Source organism: Myxocyprinus asiaticus, chromosome 13 (assembly GCF_019703515.2).
Source record: "Myxocyprinus asiaticus isolate MX2 ecotype Aquarium Trade chromosome 13, UBuf_Myxa_2, whole genome shotgun sequence".
NCBI lineage: Eukaryota > Metazoa > Chordata > Actinopteri > Cypriniformes > Catostomidae > Myxocyprinus > Myxocyprinus asiaticus.
The window spans coordinates 47612001-47633463 of NC_059356.1; the positions used below are offsets into that span (position 1 = coordinate 47612001).

Sequence of the window (21463 nt, forward strand, 5' to 3'; positions counted from 1 at the left end):
GCAATTAGGTTTGCGTTTCCTCATAATAAGTTTTGCATTCCCTGGCAATAGTTTGCGTACCCTCGCAATAAGAAAATTTTAAGGGATCCTTCGCAACAAAACTCTCATTAGTTTGTTACATCGCAATAAAATATGCGTTCCCTCGCAATAAGTTCCACCTTCCCTGGCAATATTTTGTGTTCCCTCGCAATAGGTTTTGCATTCCCTCTCAATAGTTTGCTTTTCTTGCAATAGTTCCCGTTCCCTTGCAGTAATTTGCGTTCCTTTGCAATAGTTAGCATTTCCTCGCAAAAAGTTATGCGTTCCCTAACAATAAGTTTTGCTTTCCTCACAATAGTTTGTGTTCCGTCGCAATATTTAGCATTTCTTCGCAATACATTTTGCGTTTCCTCGCAACAGTTTCCATTTCCTTGCAATAAGTTTTGAGTTCTTATATTATAACTATGGTTACTGTAGTAAAACCATGGTTCATTTTTTTGTGAGGGAACACATACTATTAAGAGGGAACGCAAAACCATTTCAGAAAAAAAAAAAAATCCTGCCCTGTCCTCTAAGGGGCTCCGTATTAATCTGTGCTCAAAAGCTGCTGGAGATTTTCTCAGCCAAGTGTAGATCAGCACATCAACTATGAACATGTTCCACTAACATTTCACAAACATAAGTATCACAATACTTTCTGTATATCTGTTTTATCATTTCAAACATAAGAATAACCTAACCCTAACTTCATTTTGTCAAATGTTTTGCTTGAAAAATGTGCTTATGTTAGCTTAATAAAATTAATGCCACTTGCATTCAAATTTTGTTATCTAATGCAATGACATTCAGTCATTTTTAAGTGTTGCTTAAGTGTTCAAATACTTTTTTGGGGGCCACTATATGCTACAAACATCAACATGCATTGAGAGTTACATGTGCACATGTTGAAATCCAAACCCTCCTGCGCAGTACATCAGGTCTGCAGTGTCTGGCAGTTGTGAGAGCAGCTTACATAAGTATGCTAAGAGGAACCTGGTGGTGAAATGCTGAGACAGACAGTAACCTCAGCACATGTATTTTCTTATCTCAGCCCTTATGCAGGAGAGAGAAAGATATAGACTATCTCATGCCTTCTGTTCATCTCGCAATTATCTTGCTCCAGTCAGGAATGAGCAAAGGCTGATAACACAAGCCCTGCGGTGACACGCAGACGTTCAAACTGCAGTAACTACAAGCGTGACAGCATGCCGTACATGCTTGGAAAACTCCCTACAGCCTATGAGCAAAAACTGGTGGGATCTTTACCAAGCTGAAACCAAGCATTTTTTTTTAATAATCTTGTCTATTTTACGCAGCATTTATGTCAACTAAGGCTGGGCATCAATACAAATTTCCCGATTTGATTAAACTCAGATACGATTTGATTAAATTCAGATTCATTTGGGTTTATTTCAGCCATAATGTCCATTTTGATCACTTTTGAAAAAGTTGAGAAACCATATGAGGATCGTTTAAATGAAGATCGAAATTAATCAGAAAATAAATATTTGTCAAACCAATTAGAAAGAACATAACTAATGATACTGTATCTCTTTCATTGTGGTTTCTTTTAAAAAGCAATGAGATTAAACGGAGTGCATATAAAGACCTTTGCTGAAACTAGTCTTAATATGAACACGAATAGTTATCAAATTCTTCCAAATTCACATGATCTGAACTATGCTTTCCGCATTAATTTGTAGAGCTCCACACTCTTACTCCAAGTCAGAAATTCACTTATTTGTGTTTCTTATTTCTCTTCAGGGATTTAAGAAGAAACATCTGAGAAAAAACAATCTCTTTAGCAACATACGGCTAAGTAAATGATTGGAACTGAATTTTCATTTTTGGGTAAATGACTCTTTAAAATGAAGAGTTGTGTTTTAGATGGACTCACGCTTCATTATCAGTGCACTTGATGTTAGAGACTAAAACATGACCTGAATCGTTCTGAAGGATAAATTGTGATATATTCACGAGTTCTGATTTAAAACAGATGATGATGAATTTAGTACAAAACAAATCTTTACTGTGTGTTTGAGCATATCACCAAAGAACAAAATCAGTAAGACATAATAAATAAACAGAAAATTGTTTTGTAGTATCAAAAGGACACCCACAATCATATCAGGAGGGAAAAAGACGATAGCTCTAAAAACGAGCATCTTTAAAATTGTGATTTGAGATTCAGCATTAAATGGACAGTTCACTCAGAAACAAATATTCTTGGATGAACTACCCCTTAAAACCACTTTGGATACATTCCTGATCTTGTTACTTTCTTTTTTCCGAATACCGTATTCAGAATTAACTTTAAGAGAACTAGAAACAATCTCTGCCGAGAAAACCAGGAAGAATAGCGAATCCCTCGTTTTAAGATTAATTGCATTCCTAAAGGCTTAAGTTTACTTTGGTTTTCCAAGTGATGGATCGTCTCACGCACAGTGTGCATGATGAAAATGTTGTCATCAGCACAGTATGCGAGGACTGTCCATGTGCAGCCTAGCTTTTCTAGACAGGCGGACAGTCCGCATCTTTGCACATCGTACGAACGCGTCCGATTGTGCTCGTGTTCAAAAGAGTATACTTTGAAAGGCTGAGCGCTCGACAGTGCGCGAGATGTTACGGCATGTGGAAAACCAAGTATACCTCTAAACTTAAGATATAGTACAGCAACTGTAACAGACAAACAGTTCTTCTTTTACTAAACATCAGGAAAGATTATACAAGTCATTAGGCATTGGTCTTCTTTCAAAACTTCAAAAGTAACCAAGACAATTCAGCGTTGAGTAAAAACAAGTGAGAGTAAAATCTATTAAGATCTCGACACCAAAATGCTCCTTTGACTTCTTTAAATCCTCTGAACTTCCATCATTTTCTCTTAGCTGTTCCAACTTTCCCAGAGTAGCTATGTGTCCAGTTGACGACATTCAATAGTTGCGGATGCTAAAGAACCCTACGCTGGTGGGCGACTCCTTTACTGTGACCGTGACAAGGTTTGCGGTGACGTCAGTGACAAACACGTGTTCGATCAAGCTCCGTGTTGGCCTCCAGTCCTGACCTGCATGCACAGAGATGGACAGATCCTGGTTGTTGATCTGGAACGAGGAATCATGGTCGGAATCCGAGCTGCTTCCTTCTTCTCCAGTGCTCAGTTCGCTCAGGGTCTTTCCTTGTTTCAAAACATCTTTAGCCGATGCTCTGTCTTGCACCAGTTGGGAATCTCGGCTCTCTTTCGTTGGAGTCTGGGGTGGAATCTTCTCCGTTTGACCTTGATTCTTCTTCCCGAGTCTCTCTGACAAATCCCTGGCTTCGTCTGCTTTGGATTTGTCTCGTTGTGGATTCTTGAGGACTTGCTGGGTGCTTGTGTACTCACTAGGAGTGTTTGGTGCAGAGCTGTGCTTGTGTCTTGTGTTAAATCCAGTGCTTTTCCTGCCAGGGTTGGTGGAACCCTTCATGTGAATACTATTGTTAGCGGCAGAGGTACCGTTGCCCTGTGTGGTTTTGTTGGCGCTTTGCAGGTTGAGAGCTTGGAGGCTGGAGGGAGTTTTCTGAGATGAAAAGGAGCTTGACGAGGATTTTGGAATAACTGCTCTCAGAGGTGGACTCTGATCTGAAGCCTCCTGTTTCCTCTGTATGTTAGGAGACACAGCTGGAGGTTGCAAACACACCTGTCTGTTGCCATTACTTGTTGAGTTGTGTAAATTCAACGCAGCTACTCCTGGAGATTTGCTTGTCATTGTTTTGGGTTCAGCTCCTCCGCTGGACATGTCCGAAACAGAGAGCTTAAAATCGGAAGCCGTTTTGGATTGCGACAGGCGACTTAGTGGTGAAGGCGAGGTGGATCCGACAGATCGACCAGCGGAACTTAGTGAACTCTTCACAGAGGTGCTCTGGGTAAAAGTTCCTCTGTTGTGTGGTGCGACTTGGTCTCGTCCAGAGGTTCTGTTTAACCCAGTATACATGAAGCTAGCAGGCATTAGCGGTTTCTTTATGCTACCTCGTAGCTCAGAGTCTTTTGGACCTTTGGCTTGACGCAGCGCCTTGAGTTCTGGAGGAAGAGCTTTCCTCCCTCGTTTCTTTGGAGGTTCCGTCTTGGCAACCACAATCTGCGCTTTCTTTTGAGGGACTGGGAGAAGCTCTCGCGGACGAGGGCTGGGATTTGGATTCCTGTTGTTAACGTCTTCATCGTCATCGTCTGAAGACGACGAAGATGACGAGGAAGAGGAGGATGAACCAGAGGATGAAGATGATGAGGACGAGCTGCTGGATTTTGACAATGTTGACATGGCTGGAATGCTTTCCTGTGAATGAAATATGTACAAAACGTTGAAGAACTTGAGTTACATTTGAGATTTTGATTAGGTTTTTCCGGAAAAAAAAGTCCCACCTGACTATAAGTCACATCGGGTCAAAATTGCATTGTTGAGAGAGAAAACAAAAACAGATAAGTCGCACTGATGGAGGTCGCATGTGGCAGGCACTATGACCCGGGAGCAGCCACCCGACCTCCCTTCACGGTTTAGATGTCAACGCGCTCTGTAAAGATTAGAGTACCTCAGAATCTACTCATCATATCACTGTGTTTTTGGGCTTGTTATAAACGGTTAAACAATTTTTAGTCTGTGAGACAACAATATGCATGTTGCATTCTATTAATTCATTAATGTAAGCGACTGTCTATCTGTGGATATTTCTGATATTTGCAACTCTCTTTGCAATGTCTTAATTATCCGGTTCACTGACTGAATGGTTTTACTACGTGTGTGATGAAATGTCATTTTATGGGCATTTGTGGAGTTGCATTTGACAGTGGTTTAGAGTTTGTTAGAACAATAATCTTATGATGGACAAAATATTTAAACCGGTTGCATAAAGAACTTTGTAAAGGCAAAATATTCTGAATTGGCAACGTTAAAACGCATGTGTTTTTGATGCGCGTGTTTGACCAGCCGACATCAGTTACGTATAAATTAAGAATATAAATCTCTTCGGACTATGAGTTGCAGGACCTTTCAGATGATGAAAAAAAAACTTATATTCCGGAAAATATGGTACTTTTTGAGGCATACTCACCAAAATTTTTCTGGGTCGTCCACGAGGCCTCTTACCCTTCTTATGGATCAAGAGTTCTTTCTCTTGCTCCCTAAACATAATTATAACATACACAAATGAAAAAGTCACATATAAATAGTCATCGACATATATGTCAGCCAGGGGATAAATCAGCCAAACAACCTAACCGTTTTTAGTGAATTTTATGTATATTTTGATTTTGGGGAAGCCTTCAAATGCATCTGGGAAGCTCCTACATCCGAGTCGGACATTCTTAATTATGACTTATTACATGTGTCTGTGGAATACTCGATTCTGATTGATCAATGGTGCCATCTAGCGGTGTGACATTTCTGAATAACAACAGCACATCTGGGGATTAAGTCATATCGGACCGGTCATCCGGGTATTGCGAGTCATCTTTCCTACTTCTCTGATCAATTTGCGATCTCTACAAAATGAGCTAATAAAACAATTTTAACTCAAATCAGTGTTTCATGGCCATTCATTTTTTTGGAAAGTAGTCTTGTAATATGCTGGATAATGAGGAGTCAGACAGTCATTTTCTCAAAATAAGCTTTCTTTCTTCTCACATAATTACATAATTTCAATGCAAATTAATAAAAAATAAAAAAATGTCTCCCCTTTTTGGAATGCCCAATTCCCAATGCGCTCTAGGTCCTCGTGGTGGCGTAGTGACTCGCCTCAATCCAGGTGGCGGAGGACGAATCTCAGTTGCCTCCGCGTCTGAGACCGTCAATCCGCGGATCTTATCATGTGGCTTGTTGAGCGCGTTACCGCGGAGACATAGCACGTGTGGAGGCTTCACGCTATTATCCGCGGCATCCACGCACAACTCACCACGCACCCCACCGAGAGCGAACCACATTATAGTGACCACGAGGAGGTTACCCCATGTGTCTCTACCCTCCCTAGCAACTGGGACAATTTGGTTGCTTAGGAGACCTGGCTGGAGTCACTCAGCATGCCCTGGGATTCGAACTCACGACTCCACGTGTGATAGTCAGCGTCAATACTCACTGAGCTACCCAGGCCCCCCGCAAATTAATATTTTATGTTTAATTGTTTATTTGGTTAGTAGCCAAGTAATAAGCAGGATAAGTTCAGTCAAACAGTTGTCATCAAAAAAATCAATCCCGCCAGGGGTTTATCCTGTATACTATGCCTTGCATGTCATGCATTCAAGTCAAACAGTTGTCATCAAAAAAATCAATCCCGCCAGGGGTTTATCCTGTATACTATGCCTTGCATGTCATGCATTCAAGTCTGAAACAAAATACGGAAGCAGCCAAACAACAACAAATGCACAATTATCAACATCAAAACCTCTGATGTACCGGTGATTAAGCATAAGTGAATACAACTGCATCAATTTTACATGACCTATATAATTTATTAATGCATTTTATCAGGCAAATTAGTAATTAATTTGCATAAAACAAATGCAAAGCCATAAGCTTTACATTATAAACTACAGCTCTGGAATAAAAATTAATAGACCACTCCAAATGTTCACTTTCTCTGGATTTACTATTTATAGGTATGTGTCTGATTAAAATTGTGTTTTATTCTATAAAGTACTGACAACATTTAGAGCATTTATTTGCAGAAAATGACAGCTGGTCAAAATAACAAAAAAAGATGCAGTGTTTTCAGGTCTCGAATAATGCAAAGAAAACAATTTTTTAATCAACACAATACTAGTGTTTTAACTCTGGAAGAATTCAGAAATCAATATTTGTTGGAATAACCCATATTTTCAATCACAGCTTTCATGCGTCTTGGCATGTTCTCTACCAGTCTTTCACATTGCTGTTGGGTGATTTCATGCTGCTCCTGGCACAAAAATTCAAGCAGGAATGCAACAGACACTGGAATGGAATAGCTGCCATACATGTAGAGATGTTGATTTAAGAAACATTTAGAGTGGTCTCTTAATGTTTTCCAGAGCTGTATATGATCTGTCATATATTACAAATTAATATTGTTTATGTAAAGCACTAAAATTGAAATAGTTTTGTAAAATCATCACTTTCCATAATTTTTCATGACGACACACCCCTTCTAGTGTCACAGCATCAGATTTCTGAGTTTTCCCATTGGTAAATATGACTTTGCTTGGTCATTCATATGCTTGGAATTCGTAATTACGATATTCCCGACTCCACTTGAAGGCTGTATTACTTACAGTTTTCTCTAAAGGGATAGTTGATCCAAAAACGAAAATTCTGTTATTTACACATCCTCATATTGTTCTGTGTGACTTTCTTTCTTGGAAAACAAAAAATAAATTACACTCAGTCACCAATCAATTTTGTTCCATCTTTTTTTCATAAAGTCTGAATAATATGTGCTTTGTGTTCCATGGAAGAAAGTAAGTCATACTTGGAGGGTGCTTGTGAGTAAATCATGGCAGAATTTTCATTTTGGGGTGAACTATCCCTTAAAGCTGGGATAGGAGAAGACATCATTCAAATTTTAACATCAAACAAATTATCTTATTGTCTTATTATGTCTTATTTTAACAAACAGTCTTGGGTTAAATTATAAGCATTTTAGCAACTTGACAAGCCCTCAGTAAAAAGTATTAAAGGAATATTCCGGGTTCAACACAAGTTAAGCTCAATCGACAGCATTTGTGGCATAATGTTGATTACCACAAAAATCAATTTAGACACATCCCTCTTTTTCTTTAACATCTTGAACCTGGATCATGAAAAAACAAATATTATGGTATTACTCAACAACCACTTGCTTGATCTGCACAAATTAGGTGTTGTTTCAAAGCATAGGCTCTTATCTTTACAATGAATATAGCTAATCTGACCAATTCTAAAATACTACTTTTAAATTTGCTGATAAATTGGAACTGTTCCATTAAAAAAATAACAATTTATAATATTTTTATAATATGTACAGTTAAAGTCAGAAGTTAACATACACTTAGGTTGAAGTCATTAATTTAACCACTCCACAGATTTAATATTAGCAAACTATAGTTTTGGCAAGTCATTTAGGACATCTGCTTTGTGCATGACACGAGTAATTTTTCCAACAATTGTTTACAGACAGATTGTTTCACTTTTAATTGACTATATCACAATTCCAGTGGGTCTGAAGTTTTCATACAGTAAGTTAACTGTGCCTTTAAGCAGCTTGGATAATTCCAGAAAATGATGTCAAGCCTTTAGAAAATTAGCCAATTAGCTTCTGATAGGAGGTGTACTGAATTGGAGGTGTACCTGTGGATGTATTTTAATGCCTACCTTCAAACTCAGTGCCTCTTTGCTTGACATCATGGGAAAATCAAAAGAAATCAGCCAAGACCTCAGAAAAAAACTGTGGACCTCCACAAGTCTGGTTCATCCTTGGGAGCAATTTCCAAATGCCTGAAGGTACCACGTTCATCTGTACAAACAATAGTACGCAAGTATAAACACCATGGGACCACGCAGCCATCACCGCTCAGGAAGGAGATGCATTCTGTCTCCTAGAGATGAACGTAGTTTGGTGCGAAAAGTGCAAATCAATCCCAGAACAACAGCAAAGGACCTTGTGAAGATGCTGGAGGTAACAGGTAGACAAGTATCTATATCCACAGTAAAACGAGTCCTATATCAACATAACCTGAAAGGCTGCTCAGCAAGAAAGAAGCCACTGCTCCAAAACCACCATAAAAAAGCCTGACTACAGTTTGCAAGTGCACATGGGAACAAAGATCTTACTTTTTGGAGAAATGTCCTCTGGTCTGATGAAACATAATTTTAACTGTTTGGCCATAATGACCATCGTTATGTTTGGAGGAAAAAGGGTGAGGCTTGTAAGCCGAAGAACACCATCCCAACCGTGAAGCATGGGGGTGGCAGCATCATGTTGTGGGGGTGCTTTGCAGCTGGAGGGACTGGTGCACTTCACAAAATAGATGGCATCATGAGGAAGGAAAAATTATGTGGATATATTGAAGCAATATCCCAAGACATCAGCCAGGTAGTTAAATCTCGGTCGCAAATGGGTCTTCCAAATGAACAATGACCCCAAGCATACCTCCAGAGTTGTGGCAAAATGGTTTAAGGACAACAAAGTCAAGGTATTGGAGTGACCATCACAAAGCCCTGATCTCAATCCGATAGAACATTTGTGGGCAGAACTGAAAAAGCATGTGTGAGCAAGGAGGCCTACAAACCTGACTCAGTTACACCAGTTCTGTCTGGAGGAATGGGACAAAATTCCAGCAACTTATTGTGAGAAGCTTGTGGAAGGATACCCAAAACATCTGACCCAAATTAAACAATTTAAAGGCAATGCTACTAAATACTAACAAAGTGTATGTAAACTTCTGACCCACTGGGAATGTGATGAAAGAAATAAAAGCTGAAATAAATCATTCTCTCTACTATTATTCTGATATTCACATTCTTAAAATAAACTAGTGATCCTAACTGACCTAAGACAGGGAATGTTTTCTACCATTAAATGTCAGGAATTGTGAAAAACTGAGTTTAAATGTATTTGGCTAAGGTGTATGTAAACTTCTGACTTCAATTGTACATCAATTCTTCTGTCAAAACTCATGTATTATTTGAGCTGTAAAGTTGTTTAAATTGTAATTTTTACAGTCATTTTAGGATTTTGAGGTTTGTTGACATTGTCATGGCAACAAAAGTAGTAAAATTGGCTATGATTTTACACAGAAAATGTTAGTAAGTGATTTTATCACACTAAAATCATGTTAACATGTCTTGTGGCTAAACTTTTGAAAAAGTATTTATTTTATTTTATCCCCTTTTCTCCCCAATTTTGAGTGCCCAATTCCCACTACTTAGTAGGTCCTCATGGTGGCGCGGTTACTCACCTCAATCTGGGTGGCGGAGGACAAGTCTTAGTTGCTTCCGCTTCTGAGACCGTCAATCTGCAGATCTTATCACATGTCTCGTTGTGCACAACACCACGGAGACTCACAGCACGTGGAGGCTCATGCTACTCTCCGCAATCCACGCACAACTTGCCACGCGCCCCATTGAGAGCGAGAACCACATTATAGCGACCACAAGGAGGTTACCCCATGTGACTCTACCCTCCCTAGCAACCGGGCCAATTTGGTTGCTTAGGAGACCTGGCTGGAGTCACTCAGCACGCCTTGGATTCGAACTCACAACTCCAGGGGTGATAGTCAGCGTCAATACTCGCTGAGCTACCCAGGCCCCCCCCCAAACAAGTGAGTATTTTAACGTTCAAAAACTGTCCCACGTTCACTTCCACTGTAAGTGTCTCACTGTAACCTCGATTTTTGCTTTTTTTCTTTTTAAAAGTCGAAATTTATTTTGTGCTAATCAATATAATGCCACAAATGCTGTCGATTGAGCTTAACTTGTATTGAACCCGGAATGCTCCTTTAAGTATTATGGCGGCACGATTATGACAAATCATAATTTTAAAAATATTTCCCTTGATATTTTAATTGCGGTTAATTACGATTAAAAGAATTTATATTAAAATACTTATTTTGGCTGTATCAGCTGCATGCTTTATTTTTTTATGTCGACTGCACATCATAACAACCACTAAATCAAGGTTAGTTGCCTAAATGGTCTCTGGAAGAAGCATAAAAATGAAAGCTGTTCTTCAAAATTTTTAATAAATGATACACAGAAGCAAGCAATGGACAAGCCTCTGATTGGTTAAAATGATTCACACACGTTAAATTGCAAATTTTGATGCAACATGAATAGACCCATATGGCCTGCTTTAATTGACACTTTTCACGATTAGTTAATTGTGGCAGCTGTGATTGTAATCTCAAATATTTGATTTAATTGTGCAGCCCTACTGGGTATGGCACATAACAGTAACCCAGTTGCGAAATCCAGTTCCTGTTTTTATGAATGAACACTCTCGCCTCTTCACTTCCTGTTCTCACTGCTCACTTCCCGTCACAACTCTTGTCAATCTGTTATTCTAATTTAAAAAACAAAACAAAACAAAAAAACATGGATTTTTGTATTTATTTATTTTTGTTCTTTGTTTTTAGTGGATGTGTTATAAGTTGTAAGCATCACTATTACTCAGACTTAAAGGGATAGTTCACCCAAAAATGAAAATTCTCTCATCATTTACTCACTCTCATGCCATCCCAGATGTATATGAATTTCTTTCTTCTGCAGAACACAAATAAAGATTTTTAGAAGAATATCTCAGCTCTGTTAGTCCATACAATGCAAGTGAATGGTGACCACAACTCAGAAGGTCCAAAAAGAACATAAAGGCAGCATAAAAGTAATCGATAAAACTCCAGTGGTTTAATCCATGTCTTCAGAAGTAATATGATAGGTGTGGGTGAGAAACAGATCAATATTTAAGTCTTTTTTACTATAAATCTCCACTATCACTTTCACGTTCTTTTTCTTTTGTTTTTGGCGATTCACATTCTCCAAGCATATCGCCACCTACTGGAAAGCGAGGAGAATTTATAGTAAAAAGGACTTAAATATTGATTTGTTTCTCACCTACACCTTTCATATCACTTAAGAAGACATGGATTTAACCACTGGGGTCATATAGTTTACTTTTATGCTGCCTTTATGTGCTTTTTTGGATTTCAAAGTTCTGGTCACCATTCACTTGCATTATATGGACCTACAGATAAAATTCTTCATTTGTGTTCTGTAAATTATAAAAGATGAAATAATTTTCATTTTTGAGTGAACTATCCCTTTAAGGGTGGACTTTAGCCAGTAAGCAGCCACCCTAAACACTCGCTAGCAACCACTCAGAACACCTTAGCAACCATATAACAATGCCCTGGCAACCATCCGGAATACCCAAAGATTGTAGCTTTCAGTTTTATATTGCCAAAGTTCTGCAGAAAAATCTAGTTGTAACTTAACAGTAGCACATAAGTTAAAGTCAACATGTGGTTTTTGTTACTCAAGTAATCCGAGTGTCATTTTCACATGGATCCTTCATAAACTGTGAAACCAAAAATGCATGGCTGACACGCAAATGTAAAGAAAAAAGAATAGCAGTCTGTGCTGAGGAGCTTAACGATGTTTGATTTTCAGACTACAGGGAGACTCGTGAGCCTGGACACGTCTGCAGCCTCTGAATGGCCCCGTAAATGGAGCCCCATTGACGCCCTCCCAAGCGTTTCAGCCCATATTGTTTGCACATGGGGATGGGAAGGGGGCGTCTGTCTCACAGAAAGGCCTGTTCGTCCAATGGGATGAAAAGTCTTACCTCTTGTTAAATGCAGCCAATAGTCTCGGGTCAAGAAGGTTTTCTTGAGGTTCCCAGCTGTTGTGCCTGAAAAAAAAAACAGACCAGGGCTTCTTTAACATTAGGGTAGTTTACATGTCACATGTTCACAAACTTTTCAACATCAAGACTTAAACGTTACATACACTACAAGTAAAAATTTTGGATACACTTGACTGAATTTATGATTTTTGATCTAAAGGCTTTTGCGTAAATCATTGACATTCGTTTTGTAGACAAACCTAAATTGATTAAAAAATAATTTGAAATGAATGAGTAGGTGTGTCCAAACTTGTAGCACTTGTAGTATATACAGTCTGAATAAAAGAAAGTGAACATCTAAGGTCCGGTAACTGGTCAAAATTTTGCAGCCTGATCTCGTGAAATTTACGTGACCACTGCAACATTTTTGCAAACCAAAATTACGTGCCGTATTACTCAGCTGCAGTTTCCCACTGAAATGTCCAGTGGGTGGCGCCAAAAGTGAGTGAAATTAAGTTGTAATCAAATGTGTTTAAGGTGAATTTTAAATGGAGGTTTCAATGAATAAAACGCACATCCCTAACCTTAAAATTTACCCTAAACCTAACCGAAAGTGTCCTAAAAGATAAACGAACAGGTGAGCAAAGCAGAAATCTTTAACCAACACTTTAACCTAACCGACAGTGTTCTTGTTGCAAATGCAACATAAAAAGCACATTTTATAAAGCACTGATGATGCTTCCGTCTCATGTGTCAGCTTCCGTGTTTGACTGGGTTTGAAACCATGAACGTCCGAGCCTAGAGTCCAACACTCTATCAAGCGAGCTACCGCAGAAGCTAATCACATTGGAATAAGTGCGTAAAAGTAGGTGAGTCTGTCATAGAAGTATTCAAACATGTATGAATGAATGAATGTTGCATTTATATAGCGCTTTTCTGACACTACACTCAAAGCACTTTACACAGTGAACAGGGGACTCTCCTCAACCACCACCAGTGTGCAGCATCAACCTGGATGATGCGACGGCAGCCATAGTGCACCAGTACGCTCACCACACACCAGCTATTGGTGGAGAGGAAAGAGTAGAGTTAAACAGCCAATTAATGAATGGGGATTATTAGGAGGCCATGATTGAGAAGGGCCAATGGGGGGAATTTAGCCAGGACACTGGGGTTACACCCCTAATTTTTACGAGAAGTGCCCTGGGATTTTTAATGACCACAAAGAGTCAGGACCTCGGTTTAACGTCACATCCAAATGACGTAGCTTTTTAAGTGATGCGCTAAAGTAAAAGTGTTTCAATAACATAACATAGCAGTGTGTGAGTAATAGAGTGAAAAATAAGTGTTTAAAGTGAATAAAACGCACAGTTGTTGTAGCGCCTCTAGTGTTCATTTCACCAGGAAACTGCAGCGAAACGTAGAATGTGGCACGAAAAACTCTGTTTGCAAAAATGTAGTTATATTAACGTTCATTCTGAGATAGGTTGCAACTTTGCTTTTCACCTTTTTTATCCTGTGGTAAAACATATGCTATTTAATTTAGTCTCTCAGTTATCATGAGGCCATAAAAACTGAATGCATAACGATAATTGTAGAAGCATAACTAATATTAAAAAGAACTAAAAAAATGTGTTTAAAAACATTACAGCATGTCACACTGCAGGACACTGCTGAAACGGTCTGAAATGTCATGTCAACCTGCCTTGTACAACATCATAATCAAGCATGCAAAACAGTGAAGCCATTTGTGTGCCACCCCTTGAATATCATTTGGATACCAATTTGCGTCAACTACTCTAAATGTAAACCGAAGAGCTGTAGAGTTGAACTGGACTTTAGACACGAGTCACATGACCCTGCTGGCTTTAAGTTGAGCCATATGAGTTTACATTAGTCTTAATTCTTGAACAAGGGGCTTATAGCACAGGGGAAAAAAGGGCGTTTCAAACAGTCTGGACCCTCTGGATTTCATTTAACGCATAAAAACATAGTTATCTATGACAACAGATCCGCTAAACCCAACATTACTTCTTAGAGTCAACATAAAACAGCATTCGCGCAACCCATTTTGCTTCTTCTGTGTGACATACTTCTGATTGTAACTGAAAATCCAATGAGGAAAAAAAACTTGATTTTATCTGTCAGATTTTATGGTGAAAAGTGTCTCTTTAAAAGGAGGATGTAAAGAAATGATGTTGATTTTACTGAAACTTTAGGAAGATACACATTTTTACTTTGGAATAATGCACAGTGACGAATCATTCAAAATAAGACCAGGAATGTGTTTTAAGAAAGTAAATATGAGCTTAATTTTATGTTGACTTTAAGAATATCGCACTCTTTTCACAGTATCTATTCACAGTGTTTAAATCCTGTTTTACTGCAGTATACACTTTAATGATTTAACATGAACTAAATTCAAGGTAATAAGTGCACATCTATAACACAACATCAGTTTAATCGCAATCTTGCAGAGCAGAACTAGAAAATGTTTATCCAGTACAGAAATGTACATGACTTTTAAGATTCCCTTTTTTTGTTTTTGTTTCCATGACTTTTCCAGGCCTTGAAACAATTGAAAAAAACTGCCTGATATTTCCAGGTTTTCCATGACTGTGGGAACCAGTGTGAGAAATTAACAGTGTTGGGTAAGTTATTCTAAAAAAGTAACTAATTACTAACTACTAAGTACATCTGTCTACAGATGTACTGTACTAATTACTCTGTGTGAAAAGTAATTGCATTACTTATTACTAATTACTTTCTAAAATCCTGATCAACCTCGACCAGATGAAAAATACAAGGATAGACATGAAACTGTTCGTTTAATTCTTTCAAATAAATCATATAAAATCAAATTAATTATTCATGAACCAGTAAAAGAATTTAAAGGGGCGGCGTTAAATTAGAAAACATATATTTTAACATTAGACATTCAATTTCGATTTTAAATTCACTTTTGTTTTATATAGAATTGTTCTAGAGTCTACACAGTATTTAACACAATTACATCAGAAGTAACTGAAAAATTAAGAGTAATCCCTTACTTTACTTTTTCAATGAAAAAGTAATTTAAATACAGTAATTAATTACTTAGTAATGCATTACACCCAACACTGGAAATTTACGTATTGTTTTGCTTTTTTACGGCATTATTTGCCCTCTGAAGTTGATCTTTTTTTTATCGACACTTTCTCCTTTATAAAGACGTATTTGTATAACATAGTAAAGCAATCAGCATGTTATCCAATTATGTCAAATACTTAAACTGAATCGGTTTATTGAACCGGTCATCATTACTGTTGCCCTAAACTCAAAACTAGAAATGCCAAACAGAACAATGTGATATAAAAACAATTTATTTATTGTTCGTTAACAGATCAAATAACGTAACGCCCAATTTTTGGAGGTTGAAAGTGCTGTCACCTATTAAAAAGTAAATCAACTGTAATGTATGATTCAGCACTAATATTACTTTATGATAATAGGTTTCAAATGTTTGGAAACCTGTATTAATGCATCATATCTTATAATATATCAGTAACAACGGAGAAATCCACTTTTCCCCTCTTATTTTCGTGCGAGCATTGTAATAAGTACTAATAAAGAGTCAAAACATATGTGGAAATGTAAATAATGAACGGCGCGCGCTGAAGAAGATGGAAGCTCGCGCGGGGGGGGGGTGTGGCGCGCGAGGCGACAGTGTAACAGAGTGTGAGTGGGGGCACTGGGGGGCATTAGTGGGGGCAGCTGGAGTTGTTTTAATGAAAAAATTAAATTCAAACAAATCACTCGCTGTTGTTTTACAGGCGGCGCGACATCAAAGTGTTTTGTTACAAAAAAGAACAAAGTGTTACAAAGTAACAGAACAGTGCAGAAAGTGATACAATGTTTCTCCAGAGCCATTGTAGCAGCTGTGACGATGTTGATCACTGTACAGTTGCATTAAAAACAATGCGCTTATGTTTTTCATTTTCGGTCCTTTCTACCTTTTTTCTTTGATACACCGCGAAGAAAAATACGAATAAAAAAAAAAATAAATAAAAAAAAAACAAGTTTCGACTTAAGATGCAACAGAGAGTATAATGGTTCAAAACTACCTTTGAACAAACCCAAACACATCTGACTCAGTGGGATCAAACAGAAAGCAGTGCATGCATTCATTCACGCGTGGACGTGGAAACACGCCGCTGCTGCTGCTGTTGTTTTCATTGTGTCTCTCGCTCCCTTTCTCAATAATCGCGTTCAAGGAAATGTACTGGCATAATGAAGTAAATATTCCGCATTTCGCCTATATATTCTGCATTTACAGAGAAATGTACACAATGAAGGCAGTGTGCAAATCAGTTCTCACTTACTTGGACGACCATCCTCTCCACTTCACCAGATACTCCAGTTTGCCCTGTGCAAATAAAACACGCGTTTAGAAACACTCACGGAGAGATTTCACGCACGCTAGATATGTGTGTGTGTGTGTGTTTGTTACCTTCTTCAGGCGTTTGTTGAGAATACACTCGGCATCAAAGACCTGTTCACCCACCGCGCTCAACTCCTCCATGACTAAACCCGATCTGTAGGAGCGAGTGTGTGTGTGTGTGAGAGAGAGAGAGAGAGAGAGAGAGAGAGAGAGAGAGAGAGAGAGAGAGAGAGTACAGAACAGATGGAACGGATTGACAAACGCGCAGAGCCCCAGTATGACTCTCGACGGACACCGTACCAGTGACGTCACACATATTTAAGAATGAAAGATAAATAATAAATTATTATATATAAGAGTATATGAGTAATTTTTAACAATATTACGTGAATATATAGGCCTATATATATATATATATATATATATATATAAATGTACAGATTTTGCTCTTATGGAAAGAAATTGGTACTTTTATTCACCAAAGTGGCATTCAACTGATCACAATGTATAGTCAGGACATTAATAACATGAAAAATTACTATTACAGTTTGAAAAAAAAATTATTTTAACTACTTCAAAGAGTTCTCATCAAAAAATCCTCCATGTGCAGATACTACACAGGTGACATTTCACCCCACACTTCCTGTAGCACTTGCCATAGATGTGGCTGTCTTGTCGGGCACTTCTCACGCACCTTACAGTCTAGCTGATCCCACAAAAGCTCAATGGGGTTAAGATCCAGAACACTCTTTTCCAATTATCTGTTGTCCAATGTCTGTGTTTCTTTTCTTTTTGTTTTTCTGTTTCAAAAGTGGCTTTTTCTTTGCAATTCTTCCCATAAGGCCTGCACCCCTGAGTCTTCTCTTTACTGTTGTACATGAAACTGGTGTTGAGCGGGTAGAATTCAATGAAGCTGTCAGCTGAGGACATGTGAGGCGTCTATTTCTCAAACTAGAGACTCTGATGTACTTATCCTCTTGTTTAGTTGTACATCTGGCCTTCCACATCTCGTTCTGTCCTTGTTAGGGCCAGTTGTCCTTTGTCTTTGAAGACTGTAGTGTACACACTTGTATGAAGTCTTCAGTTTTTTGGCAATTTCAAGCATTGTATAGCCTTCATTCCTCAAAACAATGATTGACTGACGAGTTTCTAGAGAAAGCTGTTTCTTTTTTGCCATTTTTGACCAAATATTGACCTTAAGACATGCCAGTCTATTGCATACTGTGGCAACTCAAAAACAAACACAAAGACAATGTTAAGCTTCATTTAATGATCCAAATATCTTTCAACTGTGTTTGATATAATGGCAAGTGATTTTCTAGTGCCAAATGATCAATTTATCATGATTACTCAAGGATAAGATGTTGGAGTGATGGCTGCTGTCTAGATTTGATCAAAAATGACTTTTTTCAAATAGTGATGGTGCTGTTTTTTACATCAGTAATGTCCTGACTATACTTTGTGATCAGTTGAATGCCACTTTGGTGAATTAAAGTACCAATTTCCTTCTGAAACAGCTAAATCTGTACATTATTCCAAACTTTTGGCCATCAGTGTATATGTATATATATATATATATATAGGCCTATATATATTCACATAATATTGTAAAAAAATGACTCAAAAGAGATGAAAAAGATTAAGTTAAAAATAGGCTAAAATCTTTTTTTGAGTGTTTGTCATCTGTTTTGGGATTGTGTCTAGTGTTAAGTGTTTTGGATTGGCTTTTCCAAAATGTTTAAAAGTTAACATCCTTCTTAATAAATACAATGTACACTTGTGAATTTTGAGTCATATTTACATACTCTAAAGATCTCTTTATATCTGATAGCAAGTTATGCTCTCTAATTCTGTTAATTAGACTGGTGTTTATGTGACCCGCTTGGAATATGTTGTGGTGCTTGATGTCTTTTTTTTTTTTTTGTAATTATTTTTATTTTTTATTATTATTATTGTTGATTTTAAAAGAATAATAATAATAAAAAAAATTGTTATCCTCTTTTGAAAGAGCCGGTTTTAACTTCATATGTATACATTTAATATACTGTATCTTTATAGAACTTTCTCTTTGTGTATTACATGAATTATTTAAAATTAAAATGGTAATTGAAATAAAACATAGTTTTATTATTTTGCTCATAGCTTACACACACACACACACACACACACACACACACACACACACACACACCAATCACTTTATTAGGAACACCTGTACACCTACATATTTATGTGATTAAGTACAGTATGTGTACAAGTGTACCTAATAAAGAGGTTGGTGGGTGTGTATGCTGTATATATTTTGTTTGTGTGTGTGTGTGTGTGTGTGTGTGTATGTATATATATATATATATACAGTATATATATATATTTCTTCAGCAGAACATAAATTATGATTTTAGAAGAAGCTCGAGCTCTGTCAGGTCCTTATAATGCAAGTAAACGGGTGCCAGCACTTTGACGGTCCAAAAGTCACATTTAGGCAGCATAAAAGTAATCCACACGACTCAACTAATGTCTTCTGAAATGAATCGATAGGTTTATGTAAGAAACTAATCGATAATTAAAAAGTTTTTCATTTTGAATTGGCGCTTCCGTCCAGTGCTCTGATGCTGGTCGAAATGGACGAACTCTCGCGTGACGTTTGTTCTTCTGTTGTAAATATTAGCGCTGCATCCGAACTCTCTTACGTCACGCGACAGCTACGTGATGCATCAACTGCTGGCAGGAAGCGCATTTTAAAAGTAAATATTTTACACAAACGTATCAGTTTGCTTCAGAAGACATTCATTGATCGACTGGAGTCGTGTGGATTACTTTTATGCTGCCTAAATGTGACTTTTGGACCGTCAAAGTGCTGGCACCCGTTTACTTGCATTATAAGAATCTGACAGAGCTCTATCTTCTAAAAATCTTCATTTGTGCTCTGCTGAAGAAAGACAGTCATACACATCTGGGATGGCATCAGGGTAAGTGAATAATGAGAGAATTTTCATTTTTTGGGTGAACTATCCCGTTATGTGGAAGTTCGGCTCCACTTTATATGCTACACCAGTAGGAAATTGGACAATACCACTTCGGTCTTTAAAGGAGGGGTTTCTCATTTATCTGTTCGTATCTTTGCAATAGTTTTGTTGATTAATGAGTGTATTTGTTTAGTTTTGGTTATTTGTGTTATATGTTAACCATATTGGTATCAAATTGTATTTATTTTGTTATTTAGTGTCATTAGTGCTGAATATTGTAATTTAGCACACATTCCTTTTGTGTTTGTGTTTGTGTGTTTAAACTAGACATGGCAATTATTTGTCCTGAAGTCGGAACAGACTTGAAAGTTGCAATGTGCCGTTTATTAAGAAAGCAGGGGCGGATCTACCGGGGTGGCATAGGGTGGCAAATGCCACCCTAAGAAAAAGCATTGCCACCCTAAAATAAGTATCTAAATGTATTAAATATAAATGTAAGTATATTATTGTTGATGTTGACATTGTGTAGGGGTTTATTCATGTCAAACTGCCTAAACTCTCACCGAACGCATAAATGACTACAGACCCAGCATGATTGATTACAGCAGCAACCAGTCCTGTGATTGTTTACAGCAGCTGCAGCGGCCAATCACATCACCGACCACTTGCCTACCTACTATTGCAGCACGTGTACGGTGTTGGGGCTCTCGTGGGTTGATGAGCTTATTTCCTCAACAACAATGACCACAATGATAGATACTTGGAAAAAAGATGTATTTCTCAGTTGTTTCCAAGTATTCACTGAATGATTATTAGATTCATCGCTGTCAGTTATGGGTTGAGACGGGTGGGACGTGTCCTCACCACTTTTTGAAATATCTTTCGTCAGGTATGTGTATAATCCACAGGAAACATCTCCACTTCTTGACTAGGAGTTTCTGTTTCATCTGTGTGTATTTTGACTAGCGATCCGGCGCTGGAATGTGTTATTTTGAATGTTATGAAAAGTGTTAGTTACGGCTGTTATCAGTGTCGTTTAGTGTCAGCAGTTTTTCTGCAGCTCGCGCTCTTTTCCACGTCTCCCACCGTGATGACCTGCCGTATTGAGTGTGTGTACTGTATGTAGAGTGTGTGTTGTCTTTTTCTCTTTCTCTCCCTTTCTCTTAATTGCCCTCAGGTGTGTGGTAACCAGGTGAGCTGATTGTTGATGGTGCGCACCGGTGCTCAGTGGACAGTAAATAAGTATTTTTACTTCGTTACCGTACTTAAGTAAATTTTTCAGGTATCTGTACTTTATCAGAGTATTTGTATTTTTGGAAACTTTTACTTTATTTCGCTACATTCAAAAGCATAATATCGTACTTTTTACTCCACTCCAATTTGCCGTTCCTCTCTACTTTGAAATTATTAAATGAATAAATAGCGTTAAATTAAAATAGACTAATAGGTCTTGTTCTTCTTGTTTCCGCAGAACAAGGGTTTTCATTCAGATATAGCGTTGCCCAATGCATTTGAGTGCCAAAAGCCATTTTTAAATGTCTTCTGTGCCTGCTTAGCAAAATACACGATGACGGTATCGGCTTTCAAGAACTTGCCATCAAACTTAAAAAACATAACAAGGTAAGTAATTTTTAATATTATATTAATAAAACTGCCACGAATGTTCTTACTTGCTAGCAGTAATTTTATAAATGCACGCTGGCCAATGCAAATTATTAGGGTAATATAGGCTATATATATATATATATAT

At 37.8% G+C, this 21463-nt stretch overlaps 1 protein-coding gene across 2 annotated transcripts; it reads right to left on the minus strand.

Annotated features, from left to right (window-relative positions):
• Positions 1–420: 420 nt before the first annotated feature.
• LOC127449845 (chromobox protein homolog 2-like) lies at positions 421–16947 on the minus strand. Of its 2 annotated transcripts, XM_051713436.1 has the most exons (5): positions 16817–16947; positions 16689–16732; positions 12328–12393; positions 5095–5164; positions 421–4322 (listed from the first exon to the last, which is right to left on the minus strand). In XM_051713436.1, the coding sequence occupies exons 1-5, from the start codon at positions 16886–16888 to the stop codon at positions 2949–2951; spliced, it is 1626 nt and encodes a 541-aa protein (XP_051569396.1). In that variant the 5' UTR covers positions 16889–16947; the 3' UTR covers positions 421–2948. The 2 variants fall into 2 exon arrangements, with proteins under 2 accessions (XP_051569396.1, XP_051569397.1); XM_051713437.1 differs by lacking the exons at positions 5095–5164; positions 16817–16947 and having other exon boundaries at positions 16689–16734.
• Between the last annotated feature and the right edge of the window lie 4516 nt (positions 16948–21463).

What these genes read in the sequence shown, in the direction of transcription:
- LOC127449845 (XM_051713436.1), bottom strand. Translation starts at nt 16,888, where the DNA reads ATGGAGGAGTTGAGCGCGGTGGGTGAACAGGTCTTTGATGCCGAGTGT. An exon ending in TCAACAAACGCCTGAAGAAG is followed by an intron (nt 16,733 to 16,816) that starts GTAACAAACACA and finishes TTATTTGCACAG; the next exon opens with GGCAAACTGGAGTATCTGGT. An exon ending in TGGAGAGGATGGTCGTCCAA is followed by an intron (nt 12,394 to 16,688) that starts GTAAGTGAGAAC and finishes TTTTTTTTTCAG; the next exon opens with GCACAACAGCTGGGAACCTC.